We start from the raw sequence: 14,921 nt of genomic DNA on the forward strand, positions 1-14,921 counted from the left end.
AGAATAAAATTTCATATAGATATATTTTTTTTTACATTTGTATTATTTGTAAAAAAAATTATTTAATTTAATTTGTATTTTATAATATATATATATACACACACACACACGTGTGTGTAATTTAATTATAAGTGTATTTTTAATATAGGTGCATAATATAAAAATACACTTAGTATGACAGATTTGATATATAAATATATATAATTATTTTTTTTTATTAACTTTATTTTTTTTTTTTAATGATTTTACAGTTGGAGGGAGACTGCCTGTCAGCACAGACAGTCCCCCTGCAGGCAGACACATGGACATCAATTGTGACCATGTGACTGCTCTGTTGAGCGATCACGTGGCCCCAGGGGTCCTAATCCGCCGCGGGGAGACTGTCTGGGCTGCAGGCAGTCTCCCCACACCGGGAGCAATGCTGATTGCCGCCGGGGGAACGACGGCGATCAGGTAAGTACATAAGACCGTTAGGACGGTTCAGGACCGTCACCGGTCGGCAACGCAAAAATGCCGATAACGGTCCTGAACCGTCCTTGGAAGTTAAGGGGTTAAGGACTGAGCAAAATGTACAAGTTGTGAACAAAACAAAATGTAAACAAAACCTGGCCTTTGCGCTACATGTCTGTCATTCACCGTAATTCACCTCTTTAATATTAAATGCACCCACCCTTATTATATATCATTTTATTCAGGGGAAACAAGGCTTTCATTTAATATCAAATATTTAGCTATGAAACATACCTTAATATGAAAAAAATGGGAGAAAATAAGAATTTTTTTATTTTTTTTAGTTCTACGTGACATTTCAACTGTCAATGTCCTATTACGGTTTGCTTTTACTGCAAAAAAATACACATATATGTATTCAACAAAGTCTCAGGTGTAAAACAGTACCCCCTATGTAAAGGTTTTATGGTGTTTTGGGAACTTACAGGGTCAAATATAGCACGTTACATTTGAAATTGAAATTCGCCAGATTGGTAATGTTGCCTTTGATACTGTATAGTACCCCAGGAATGAAATTTACACCCATAATGGCATACCATTTGCAATAGTAGACAACCCAAGGTATTGCAAATGGGGTATGTCCAGTCTTTTTTAGTAGCCATTTGGTCACAAACACTGGCCAAAGTTAGCGTTAATATTTGTTTGTGTGCTAAAAATGCAAAAAACGCCAATTTTTGCCAGTGTTTGTGACTAAGTGGCTACTAAAAAAGACTGAACATACCCCATTTGCAATACCTTGGGTTGTCTACTATTGCAAATGGTATGCCATCATAGGGGTAATTTTAATTCTTGGGCTACCATAGGGTCTCAAAGGCAACGTAACCAATCTGGCGAATTGTAATGTGAAAAAAATGAAACAAGCCTTATATTTGACGCTGTAACTTTTGAAAACACCATAAAACCTGTACATGATGGGTACTGTTGTACTCGGGAGACTTAGCTGAACACATATTTGTGTTTCAAAACAGTAAAAAGTATCACAGCAATAATATCGTCCATGTAAGTGCTGTTTGTGTGTGAAAAATGAAAAAAAACGTCACTTTTACTGTCGATATCATCGTTGTAATACATTTTACTGTTTTGAAACACTAATATTTATGTTCAGCGAAGTCTCCCGAGTAAAACAGTACCCCCCATGTACAGGTTTTATGGTGTCTTGGAAAGTTATAGGGTTAAATATAGTGCTAGCAAATTAAATTCCCTATACTTTCAGCATGGGTTGTCAGGCAGGTCCTGCTAATTGTAATTAATTAAAATACCTAATTATGTACAAATATTACATATATATATACGCACAATACAGTTAGAACGAAATAACACATCTATATTATTTATTTTATTTTTTAACGTATTTACATTTTTTTATTATATATATATATATATATATATTTAATCAGTATCAGTCAAGTGTAATTTGATATTAATATATATAATTATATATTAATAGTAAAATACACCTTGACAGTGTGTGTGTATATATATATATAATCTAAGTTTATTATCATTATTATTATTATTACTACACTGATTTTAATTTAATTTTATTTGATTTCCAGCCAGCAGGGGGACTGTCATCACAGGCAGTCCCGCTGCTGGCAATGCAGCAGCTAGCTAACCCGGCCATGTGATTGTGAGGTCCTCGCAATGACCTCACTCTCACATGGCCGGGGGGCTGGAGGAGGCAGGATCCGCCGCGGGGGACTCCCTGGGATCCCAGGTGAGTCTCCCCAACCAGGTAAGTAAGAAAAAAAAACAGAGGGCGTACTATTATGCCCTGCAGTGTTTAGAGACGCTTAGAATAGGGCGTAATAGTACGCCCTCCGGTTTTATGGGGTTAAAGGAACACTATAGTCACCTAAATTACTTTAACTAAATAAAGCAGTTTTAGTGTATATAGATCATTCCCCTGCAATTTCACTGTTCAATTCACTGTCATTTAGGAGTTAAGTCACTTTGTTTCTGTTTATGCAGCCCTAGCCACACCTCCCCTGGCGATGATTGACAGAGCCTGCATGAAAAAAAAAAACTGGTTTCACTTTCAAACAGATGTAATTTACCTTAAATAATTGTATCTCAATCTCTAAATTGAACTTTAATCACATACAGGAGGCTCTTGCAGGGTCTAGCAAGCTATTAACATAGCAGGGGATAAGAAAATCTTAATTAAACAGAACTGGCAATAAAGAAAGCCTAAATAGGGCTTTATTTACAGGAAGTGTTTATGTAAGGCTGTGCAAGTCACATGCAGGGAGGTGTGACTAGGGTTCATAAACAAAGGGATTTAACTCCTAAATGGCAGAGGATTGAGCTGTGAGGCTGCAGGGGCATGTTATATACACCAAAACTGCTTCATTAAGCTTAAGTTGTTCCAGTGACTATAGTGTCCCTTTAAGTTGAGAAAGCACTGGGACATCCTGGCACCAAAACAACTTAATGTCAATGAAGTTATAGTGCCTAAACTGTTCTTTTAACCCCTTAAGGACAGAGCTTCAGAAGCTTGTCTTTCACTTAATGACAACGGCATTTTTTGCATTTTTTGCTATTTGCGTTCAACTGCAATTTGCATTTTACTAATTTATTGCACCGACACATATTATATACCGTTTTTTTAAAGGACAGAAAGGGCTTTAATTTGATGTAACATATATATAAATGCTTATTTATTATAAAAAAATACAGAAATATGCAAAAAAATGATTTTTTGTGTGTTTTTTTACAGTTTTTGCAATAATAATGTGCACATAATTAGTGCAGGTTAAGGAAAGTAATTAAAAATAAATTCATTTAGTTGTTCTGAATTACAGAATATATAATGTGTCTGGGATTTTCAGTATTTTTTGGTAGTTACAGGTCACAAAGCACAAGGAGTAAAATAAACTTTTTATGTGGAGCAATTTTATAATTTGGTATGTTTGTCTTGTAAGCCTAATAGCCATAAAAGAAAACAAAATTGCCACACAAAAGTATATATTTATATAAAGTAGACACCACAGGCTATTTACCTAAGGTTGTTTTGACACTTTCTACGTAGCCATTTTACCGCCAACCTCTGCTAAATATTGGAGTAAAATTGTGTTTTTTGGGGGTTTTCGCACACAAACTTATAACAAAGAACTTCTCAGGTGTATTTTGTAAAGTTGGTGTGTGCTATTCCTGTACAAAGTTTTATTATGTGTTCAGTTACTTCTGCTGAGTACAACGGTACCCCCATTGTATGTCTTTGGCACTATTTCGTGAAGCTACAGTGCCATATAGGAGACCTGTCCTTTTCAGTATTCACAGTAGAATTTTGAGAGACGGATTTAATGAGCCTATGCTTCCATTTGGGGTATTATAGTAGTTTGACTGTTCAAAAAAACCCCACAAAGGCCTACCATTTGTAAAAGTAGACACTCCAGGGTATCTCGTAAGGTGCATATTGTGCCTTAACATGCCCCCATTTTTTTACCATTACATGCCAAAGTATGTGGTAAAAAATAATTTTGTGCATATTTTACATACAGATTGCATTTTTGCTGGGCATTTTGTATATTTCATGTGTGCCACTAAGTTCAAACCCCCCAAATTATGCTCAGCTAAGTCTTCTGAGTAAAAGGACACCCCCATTGTATGTCTATGGCACTATTTTGTGAAGCTACAGTGCCATATAGGAGACCAAGCCATATCAGTTTTGACCGAACTTTGAATTTTGACGCCGGGCCTATGTGCAATTTCCTAGCATCTTTGCAGGTTTTAAATTCAAACTACCCCACAAAGGCCTACCATTTCTTAAAGTAGACACCCCAGGGTATTTCAAAAGGCATATTTTGAACCTTAGCGTGGGATCATTTTTCCGCTAGCATGTACCAGGTGTAGTGGTTATAAGCGTTTTTTTTCTGCCTTTTTGACACACAAAGTGAGTTTGCACAGTATATTTTGCAAACCATATGTGTACTACCACTGTATAATACTTCATATTTTGCTCAGCTATGTCTGCTGAGTAAAAAAATACCCCCGTATGTACCTTTGCCAGGTATATGTGGACATCGGAGGGGCACATTTGGGACACAGCCATTCCATTTTTTTTCAAATTTTGAATTTTTACGCTGTCCCCATGTCCCATTTTAGAGTATTTTACCAGGCTATATAATCCAAATACCCCATAAAGCCATACCATTTCTTAAAGAAGACATCCCAGGGTATTTCAAAAGGCATATTTTGAACCTTAGCGTGGGATCATTTTTCCGCTAGCTTGTACCAGGTGTAGTGGTAATGAGCGTTATTAAATGTATTTTTTTTACTTTTTAAAACTTTTTTTACTTTTTAAAACTATTTTTTAAACTTTTGTTTTGATTATTCATTTTTTTAAAGTTTCCTAAACTTTCGTAAAACTTTTTTTTACAGATTTAACATTTTTCTAAGCTTTTTTTTTACGTTAACCCCTAACTAGCAGTAAGCAGCACTAACAGTAAATTCCCCATTTTCCCATAACTCCCACCCACCCCAGCTAGCAAAATATTTAATTATACAATATTTAAATTAGTTAATTAAATAAATTTAACCCCTCAGGGTTAAAAAAATAAATAAAAGTTAATCGTCAGGGGTTAAAAAAAAAATTAGAACAGTATAATACTGTGATCTGTATTTTGATCACTGTAGGCAGTGATCGACTGGCAGGGAAGGGGTTAATTTTATTTGGACTGGGTAAAGGGTTTATTTTTTACTTAAATGTTATTAAAACTTTTTTTTAACTTAATTTTTTAACTTTTTAAAGCTTATTTTTAAACTTTTTTTAACGTTAACTCCTAGTTAGCGTAATACTAAATCCCCCAATTCCCCACTAACTTCCACCCTCCCCAGCTAGCTAAATTTATAATTTTAAAATATTTAAATTAATTAATAAAATAAATTGAACCCCTGAGGGTTAAAAAAAAAAAGAATTAACCCTCAGGGGTTAAAAAAAAAAATCAGATCTTAGTAAAATGTAATCCCTGCCAATTGATCACTGTAGTCAGTGATCAATTGGCAGGGAAGGGGTTAATTTTTTTATTAAAATGGGTAAAGGGGGGGTAAAGGGGGGTGGGATTTTAATTTTACTATGTTTTCTTTCCACCAGGGGGCAGGATCACTGAAGATCCGTCTCCCTGCACTTCACACAGAACCAGGAAGTGCAGGGAGGCGGAGGTGAGTATACACAGCACATGTGCCCGCTCAGACATGCTGTCAGAGCGGGCACATGTACTGGGGCAGCCCGATCCGGTGCTCCCGGTCTGCCTCTAATGCAGAGGCAGGGCGGAGCACCATTAACCCCGCGATCGCCGCGATTGCGGCGATCTGGGGTTAATTTTAACGGGTGACGGACAAGGTCCGTCACTCGACATTAACGCATTCCCCTGAGTGACGGACCTCGTCCGACACTCGTCGTTAAGGGGTTAATGTTTTGTTTCAGTTTATGCAGCCCTAGCCAAACCTCGACAGGCTGTGAGCCAGTTTTCTCTTCAATCAGATGTTAACTTGTTTTAGAAGTTCTTGTCTCGTGCTCAGTTAGCTAAACTCTAACATCACGCACTGGAGGCCCCTGCAAGCTCTAGCAAGCTATTAACATTAAGCAGGAGATACGGAAAGTGTTTAAGAAGGTGTGCAAGAGGCTGTGAGATGGTGCAGTCTCTGGATTAATACAGCCGGCCCCAAACACTAACAGGTGTTGGGAAGTTTAGAAATTAGTTTGCTGAAACGCTGTGCAAGTCACATGCAGGGAGGAGTTACTAGCGCTGCATAAACCGTGATTTAACTCCTAAATGGCAGAATGGAGCAGCGAGACTACATGATCTATACACCTAAACTGCTTCGTTACGGTTTTGGGGATTTTAGCGTCCCGTTAACGATTTATTCTGCCTTTAGCTAATAACCCCGAGTGTTTTCTCTGAGCTGACTGACAGATCTTATAACAATGGCTGACAGGGAGCCAAGATGGAGGCACCCAGGGGCAGGATAACCAGGTGGGTGGATCTCAGTTTTCTCTGTCACAACATAAGATACATATTTGTCAAATAATAATGATAAGTAAACACATACATAATATATTAATTTATAATAAAAAAAAAATTTAAAAACAGTTTTGCAATTTAAACTTGTAATTCACATTAAATTGCTGACCCTGTAGGAATTCCCATTGCAGGAAAAAACTATTTTTTTTTATTTATTTTTTTTAAATAAAAAGTTGACAGAGCCTTGACACAACAAGCACTAACCGGCGCTGACTGGGTACCAACAGCTCACCTCACACAGACAGACCAGCCGTTTGGCGCGCTTCCGAGTGGCGCGTGCGCACACCGCGCGCCTGGCCGTTATAAACTCCTTCTAGGCCCAGTCGATGGCCCCGCCCACCTGGTGCCGCGCGTGCGCACACGAGACATTGAGGATGGCACCCGCTAGAACCTTTTTTTTTTTTTCTTCTCCATGCGCGGCCTACATTTACCATGATTCTTAGCGAAAAATAAAGGAAATATCCAAACACCAGAATTATGCTCATTCATCAATAGACAGCGCTCGTTTATTTTTTTGTTGTTTTTTGCGCCTAAATGCGAAATTGTACTTGTGTCAATAAAGTTGTATTGCTGTCGGTGCTAGGCGACGGGGTACCAGGGCGGCCATGTTTGTTTAGGGCAGCGCAAATCCCAACCCTGGTTAAGATTGTGTCAGCACAGTATACGCTTTGGTTACATTCGGAGAAAGGCGCCAGTTGAAGTTAGCGGCGGTGTGAGGGTTTTGGAGTAATCACTGCCCTCAAACAAGATGGCGTCCGTCTCTCGAGTGGCCTGGCGGCGCCGGAAGTGACGCCGGGCACGCGGTGTGTCGGAGAATGGAGTCAGCGGAATATGAAGAGTGGATGCTGGGTTCTATCAGGCTGTGAGTGTTCCTTGGGATCCCGCCCCAGCTGTGCACACGGAGGTAGAGAGCATCCCCAGAGGGCTGAGCATGCTGGGAGTTGTAGTTCAGGCTGTGACCACGCCCAGCCATTTTATTGTTCTCAGTTTGAAATGACATGATCTGCTGATTTCCCCAGCTCGGCTAATTCTGTCATTAAATCCAGATGGAATTCCCTGCAATTCTCACTTTAGTGAATAACCCTGATTCACCTCTTTATAGAGGGTTCAATGAGCAGCAAATGGCAAACTGAAGGTGGTTATGGTCATAGGCTGGCTATTATAGTCTGAATCAGGGCCATGGTGAGGAGGGGCTATAGCCCAATGTGGGCCCTGTAGCCATGACAGGCGGCATGCTGTGCCCCCCACCCGTAGATCGGACATGTCCAGGAGCAATGCAGGGATAGAGATACAGCGAGTATGGGACGCCATCGTATTCGCTGCGTTTCTCTATTACTGCGCTGCTTCTGGTCCGTAGCAGCCGTACAAAGGGCCTGAGGAACTGGGCCGGTAGAAAGCTGCCTGCTCTCCCTACAGGAGGCTAGCGGCCGCCGTCCCTGAAACAGTCACCAGACCTTCCGTCCCCTTACCCCGTGCACGAAAATGGCCTCCAACGGAGCCCGTATCCTTCTAAAATCTTATACAAATATGCCTTTGTGTGTGTCAAGGGGCGTGATAAAGGGTGATGTTTGGGGGAGGGGCCATTAGGAAGGCATTACCAAGTTATATTTGGGCTACTGCCTCTGGGCTTTTTGATCCCAGCAACACTCCTGGTCTCAATTATAAAATTTTATTTTCCCTTTGGGTTTATTTGCTTTACACTGAATTGAGTAAATTGACAGTTAATTGTTTTCTGAATGAGTAAAGATGCTTTTTCCGCATGTAATGTCGTGAATAATGCAGAGGATTACCTCTCCTTCCTTACTGGCGCATGCACACAAAGACAATCCTTACTTCATTTCGAATGTGCACATGCATTTAGTACACCAGGAGTTACACTAGTTTGCAGGGAGTGTTAACTAGAAAATGAGATCTGGTGAGAACAAAACATTATTTTTTTATTTTTATTTTTAAATAATACAAAAATAATTAGCTGTTTTTATGTGTAAACATTCTGTAAGTGAACGTTCCTCTGTAAGCCAAACTATAGATTAAACAATAGATGAGAATTTTTCCAAATCAGTTGCCTACATTTTTCATTTAGCTGCATTTTAAAGGGTTATTCACTAACGTGAGAATTGTTGGGAATTGAAAGTGAATTTCAAATTAAAGGCCAAAGTAGCCGAAGCCGGAAGCTTAGCTGACTTGGAGAATGTTTGCAGTTCAGCAATATTGACTTTAACCACTTAAGGACGCTGGGCGTGATATGGCGTCCTTGGGGACCCAGCTCTAAACGCCGGCGGGCGGCATAGCACGTCCACGCCATCCTAACCACTTACCTACCCGATCGCGATTGGGGGACTTACCTGACATCCCAGGGAGTCCCCCTGCTACTGATCCGGCCCTCCTGGGCCATGTAATCACGAGGAACTCATGATCACATGGACTGAGTAGCCTGTCTCCTTTGCCATGCCCCTTTACTCAGTCTCAGCCCCAACAGCATTCAGTGAGCTGCTTTTAAAGGATCACTATAGGGTCAGGAACACAAGCATGTATTCCTGAACCTATAGTGTTAAAACCACCATTTAGGTGGCTTGTCCCCCCTTAGCTCCCTCAGAATGAGTTAAAACTTACCTTATTTTCAGCTCTCCACAGGTCTTCTGGTGCTGGCCCCTCCCCCTTTGTGACATCCCACGGGGATAGCATTGGATTGGCTAAAATCGGCAAGGGGGCGGGGCCAATCAGCGCCTCCTCATAAAGATGCATTGAATCAATGTATCTCTATGAGGAAAATTCAGCGTCTCCATGCAGAATGTGGGGACGCTGAACGGCAGTGCTGCTTACTGTGCAGCCCTGAGCCAGGAAGCACCTCCAGTGGCCATCTGAGGAGTGGCCACTTGGAGGTGTCCCTAGGGGCAATGTAACCACTGCTTTTTCTTTGAAAAGGCAGTGTTTTCATTAAAATGCCTGAATGGAGCTATTATACTCACCAAAACAACTACATTAAGCTGTAGTTGTTCTGGTAACTATAGTGTCCCTTTAATTATATTGTGTAAAGGCTCACCCTGGATTGACAATTTGTTGCAATTCTACAATTTCCATATCAACATAAACCACACTCTGCCATTTACACTAAATTCTCTGGTCTAGTTACAAATAAAATCATAAAATAATTGCTCACCGTCCGTGGAAGAAAAGTCTACGTGTCACAGAAAATGGAGGAGAACGTCATATGTCAAATGCCGTCTGCAAACCTTATTATTATTATTAAACATATCCCCATACTAAATTGTTTGATAACACAGAAAATAGCTAGCAAATGCTGGAATGACCACTAAAGGCACCCACTGAATCTCATTGAAGTGGTCTGGATGCAGTGGTCATTTAGTTTTAATCCTGCAATGTAAAGCACTGCCTTTTAATGCTTACATTGCAGGGTTAAATATGCTTCTAGTGTCTGTCTTCCAAACAGCCACTGAAAGCACTTCTCCTGTGAGTACGAAGTCATCCATTTCGTTCCTATTGCTCCTCTGAGAAGCGTTGGATTGGATGGTTAGAAGGGTCGGAGTGACATCACGGGAGGCCGTTCAAGCGGCTGTAGTGACTCTTGGCGTTTCAAAAATGGTAAATAATACACCTTATTCTACACTAAAGGAATTCAGGTTTGTAACGCTATAATGTTAATTTAAGCATTAAACTGGAGTATATATGTACATATATAAATATCTATCTATCAAGAATGTGGCAATGTAAGAATTGAAGAGAGAACCTCAAAAACAGGAAATGCCATTCTGGTTCTCTGACTGACAGGGCACAGCTACAGCATCCACTTTCAAGACCTTAGTCGTCAATTTGACAAATTATTCTAACAATAAGTTAAAGGGCGGTACCCTGGCACCATAACCACATCAATAAACAAATGTGTTGTTGTTGCTTAGCATGCTCCATTAATAGTGTAAAGATAAATGCCATTGTAAGCATTTACAGCACAGAGGGAAAAAAGGACATTAATCAAATAATCACTAATGCTATTTCCTTTCAGATATAAAGACCTTCATGACTTTGAACTGCAGGATCCCACAAGAGTTCTTGAGTGGATTGGTGACAAAAGTAAGCAAATTGCTTTTTTTTATTCCTGAATTTTCAATGTAGTATCTGAGAGTCTGGTGTAATTGTAAGCATTTTTCCACAGCTATCTGCATAGCCGGTTTTGAATCTGCCAAAACGAATGAGATTTTACAGCTGCTTCTTCCACCGAAATTGCATGCAGTAGAAAATCAGGTCAGTTTGTAACACAGCTCGACTATGCCCATTGTACAACGCTGCAGAAAATGTTGGCGCTATATAAATAATAATACACAAATGTAACTTAAACTAAGCCTAACTTTATCAGGACTAGGGAAATGTCACTTAAAGGGTTACTTCAAACATCATAACCACTACAGCCCTCTATAGGAGGACCCCGGCGTCGTTCCCCAGTAATGGAGCAAACCGTTAACTTCGTTTCCGGGTTGGCTAACGATTTACTGAGGACACTACCATGGGTCAGATACCACCTTAAATAATTCTGATTCATACTCAAAAACTGGGCATACTGGATCCAAGCACCATGACCACTTCATTACTGAACTGGTCCTCGCGCTTGGAGTAATCCCTTAATGTTCCCAGAGAGTAAAATATCTCCAATATGCAGTGAAATAGAAGTTCAATCTTTTGTCTATAGGTCTTTTCTAGATTTGTTTGCAAGTCACTGACCAGCAGCCAAGCAGACATTTCCTGCATTTTTGTTCCAGGGTGCCTTCACAAAAGGTGTCATTCACCCGGAGGAATAGTAGGCGTGTGTCCCTGCTAAAAGATTTCAGCTAGATAGTACACTGAGCTTGGACCCTGGTGAGGGCTCACATGCAGCTGGGTTTGTGAGGATCTCACAATAAACTGCATTATGACCAGTTTACTATTGTATTTCTCCATTTTAAAGCACATATTCCATAGTGATGAGTTAGTGTGCACTCAGTATACTGTGTAATGCCAGAGTGCGGCATGTTTATTTTATACCACAAGAATAGGCAGAATTTAGAACCATAGATGGATCCAAACTACACATCCCATGATGCTCCGTTAGTCCAGCCTTCATTGTGCCATAAGTCATCGCTTTAATTAGCTCAGTTTTGTTTTGTTTTTTTAATTGTTTATGCTGCAGAATGTGCATTTTCCCATCAGTTCACCAGGTGGCAGTATTGTTCTGTTCTTTCAGCTAGCGTTGGCAAACGTGGGCACTACTCCGCATATTAGGTAGACTGGGAATGATGAAACTTTCCTTCAAAGGCATTTAAGCATTGAAAAGGGGAAACCACTGTTTTCTATATGTGTTTTATAAAATGTGGGTTTTACTAGAGGGTCCTGTCTACTAAGCTGCACATTGTGTTGTTCCTATTTTTGCTTTCCTCTTAATGCAAGAGAAGCAAGCATCACTGGGCACATCCATTTAAATAAAGAGAACATATGCAAACTGCTTGGCATTAACCTCAAACCTAATACAGTTTAACATTTACCATCTATCCTAATTATAGGGTACAAAGGGTAACCAACAAATCCGTTTGTTAAAGAGATACTCAAAGCCCCAAAATAACTTCATCTTAATGAAGCATTTTTGGTGTATGCATAATGTCCTTGCAGTCTCAAGTCTCTGCCATATAGCAGTTAAATCACATTTGTTCCTGTTTATGCAGCCCTAGCCACACCTCCCCTGGCTTTGACTCACACAGCCTACGTGAAAAAAATGGTTTAGTTTCCAATCAGATATTACAGCACAGTGTGTTTACTTCAGAAGTTTGTAGCTCCTGCTCTGTTAATTGAACTTTAATCACGTACAGAAGGCTCATTCAGGCTCCAGATAAGAATTACTAGAGCAGGAGATAAGATATTCTAAATTGAACCACTCAAAGGGCTATTCAAACCACCATGACCCCTTCTGCTGTGGTGCAAGCAGTCTGTATGTGCAGAGTTTGTTTGAAAGGCTACCTATACAGAGAAATTACTGCATTTGTGTCGGTATATAGACACATCCAGGACACATGACTTGGGCCTTAATTTAATATTGTTTTTTGTTTTTGGATACAAATGTAAAAGTATTATTGTAAAACATATTTAGTGTGTTGAAAAGAAAAATCACCAAAACAATTTATCTAAAAATATTAAGTCATTGGGAAAACTTATCCTACAGTATTAAATCTAGCACGGAACTCTGTTCCAGACTGACTAATGTCAGTTCTGTGCATAAAAAGCATCCATCTTTATCATGCACTGTGTGCCGGCGGGGGATGTAATAAACTTTCTGCAAGGAGAAATCTGTAGGACTGTAACGCACACAGTACATATCACTTGCTCAATAGATTGTTTTTCCCCTCCCTCAAAACCTCCCTATGTCCAGCCCTCCCAGCCTCTTTACGTTATATTTATGTCCTCCCCTTTTACTTCCCATCCCTCAATGCCATCCTCTCTCCACCCCTTCTTGCTCGGCTCAAATTGAGCACAATTCATGCATGCGCTCTGAGCCCGTAACCTGTAAGATCTAATAAGATTTCTCAGGTTACTGTATATGATCCCACAGAAGACCCCCTGACGGAACAGTGCTGGAGAGGAAGACATTGCCGAAGGTCACTTGAAGAAGAATCAGCTCATCACTTTTGTAAGTATATTATATATTTATTATTTTGATTATTTTCTATATTATACTTTGCAGTTGTTCAGTAACTGTTGTGCGAATATAACCCTTTTTATATTTATTATTTAAAAAATTATAATTCTTGCAGCATTTAAAGGGGAACATAACACAAATAAATATCAATATTTTTTTCCCTTTGCTGCACTTTCACATTCTTTATGAATTTGATGCCTCAGTCATGTCGATGCTCGCACAGCCTTTTACATGGTAATTCTGTACAAGCACATATGTGCACTGCATTTTATTGACCAGTGACTTGCACGTGATTACAACATGTGTAAGACAATGTGATTGTTAGCCTTTTTTAATATGTGCAGCCTGATATTTCTCGCCTGGCATGTAAAAATAATTGTAAACATATATTCCTAACACTACAGTTTTTCCCTACCTATGTAGGTGTCCCCCAAAGTAACTTTTACTTACCTTACATCCTGAGGCACGCTAGTTTCCGAGTCAAACAACCTCCTCAACAGAGAACTTTAAGACTGATTATCTCAACCATTCCAATGTTTTCCCGTACGGAAACACTGGGGGGCTAGTGTGCATGCGCAGCAAAATGCAGGACTGCGCCAATCAGACGGTCTCCATGAGACCATCTGGTTGAATAACAGAGTTTAACTTGGCTGTTTTGGTAGAAGCGCCTCTTGTGGCTGTCAGAAAGACATGTTAATTCTTCAATTTAAACATTGTTATTCCTGCAAAACAGCAATTTCTTTCAGTTGCAGGTTTAAAAAGACAAGAGCTTGGTAAATGCTGGGTACCGCTCCCTGCCTCCACTACTGCTTACTGGTATCCGGAATTTCCTGTTACCTGAGTGATTATGTTGCTTGTAGTTTACTGTAACCATTATACTTTTGTTAACCCTCCACAAAATCCACACGACTGAGGCATGTTGGGAACAGTTTGCTTAAACTGGGAGAAGTGCATGTGCCCTGCGAGACCCAGCTTAGTGTCAAACTCTTGAGTCAAAATGTTTTAATAAGTACTGTAGTGCTGCCAGGTTATATCAAACTACTGAATTAAAAAAAACTGGGCTATAAATATCTAAATTTCATTTTGCTCTTTAATAGATGAGTATTTTCACTAAATAAAATGTTTATGTATTTGACATGATTGATTAAAAATAACGGTTTGTTTGTTTATTAGGATTTTGGTGGAATAGAACAAACATTAACTAACCCACTGTAGTTGGTAAGTTGCCTTTTTTATATTCCTTTATGAACATGGTATAATCCTCTTTGATTCTCTCATATCATTTTCATAGTTTTTCTTTTATATCTCTGTGTCTTTCTTTTCATTCCCTACCCCCTTCTCTGTTATATGTCCTAGACAGAGATTTATATAAATGCATATTTTTGTATAATAATATTCCTTTCAATTACGTATACATTATTATTTGTTTTTGTTCTTTTGTTTACAAATACTGATTTGGAAAAAAAAAGTTTTTTTTTTTGTTTTTTTTTTGTAGGAGCTGTCCATTCTGTAAAATCCAGAGAGAGTCCAAAATACCACAAATAAACTGCATTATTAGGTAAGTCCACAGATTTTCTAAATGTGTTATCCAAGTGTCATGATCACTTCTGTCTTCACAAATGGCCATGGCTCGGGAAACCTTTACAATCCAGTGTTTCGTTCTTAAAGGAGCACTATAGGGTCAGGAACACAAACATGTATTCCTGACC

The 14,921-nt window shown here is 39.4% G+C and overlaps 2 protein-coding genes across 2 annotated transcripts in view; one reads left to right on the forward strand and one right to left on the reverse strand.

Moving 5' to 3' along the window:
- LOC134572755 (piwi-like protein 1) overlaps positions 1 to 6,811 on the reverse strand; it is a 161,334-nt gene extending 154,523 nt beyond the window's left edge. Inside the window, exon 1 of the mRNA XM_063431922.1 lies at positions 6,769 to 6,811. The gene's annotated coding sequence lies outside the window, so the exon portion shown is untranslated. The remainder of the gene's footprint in view (positions 1 to 6,768) is intronic.
- A 521-nt stretch (positions 6,812 to 7,332) lies between these two features.
- WDR73 (WD repeat domain 73) overlaps positions 7,333 to 14,921 on the forward strand; it is a 37,581-nt gene continuing 29,992 nt past the window's right edge. Inside the window, exons 1-3 of the mRNA XM_063431936.1 lie at positions 7,333 to 7,398; positions 10,558 to 10,625; positions 10,708 to 10,796. Of these exons, the coding sequence (XP_063288006.1) occupies positions 7,352 to 7,398; positions 10,558 to 10,625; positions 10,708 to 10,796 (204 nt within the window). The 5' untranslated portion in view covers positions 7,333 to 7,351. The remainder of the gene's footprint in view (positions 7,399 to 10,557; positions 10,626 to 10,707; positions 10,797 to 14,921) is intronic.

The sequence above is a fragment of the Pelobates fuscus genome, chromosome 1 (assembly GCF_036172605.1).
Source record: "Pelobates fuscus isolate aPelFus1 chromosome 1, aPelFus1.pri, whole genome shotgun sequence".
NCBI lineage: Eukaryota > Metazoa > Chordata > Amphibia > Anura > Pelobatidae > Pelobates > Pelobates fuscus.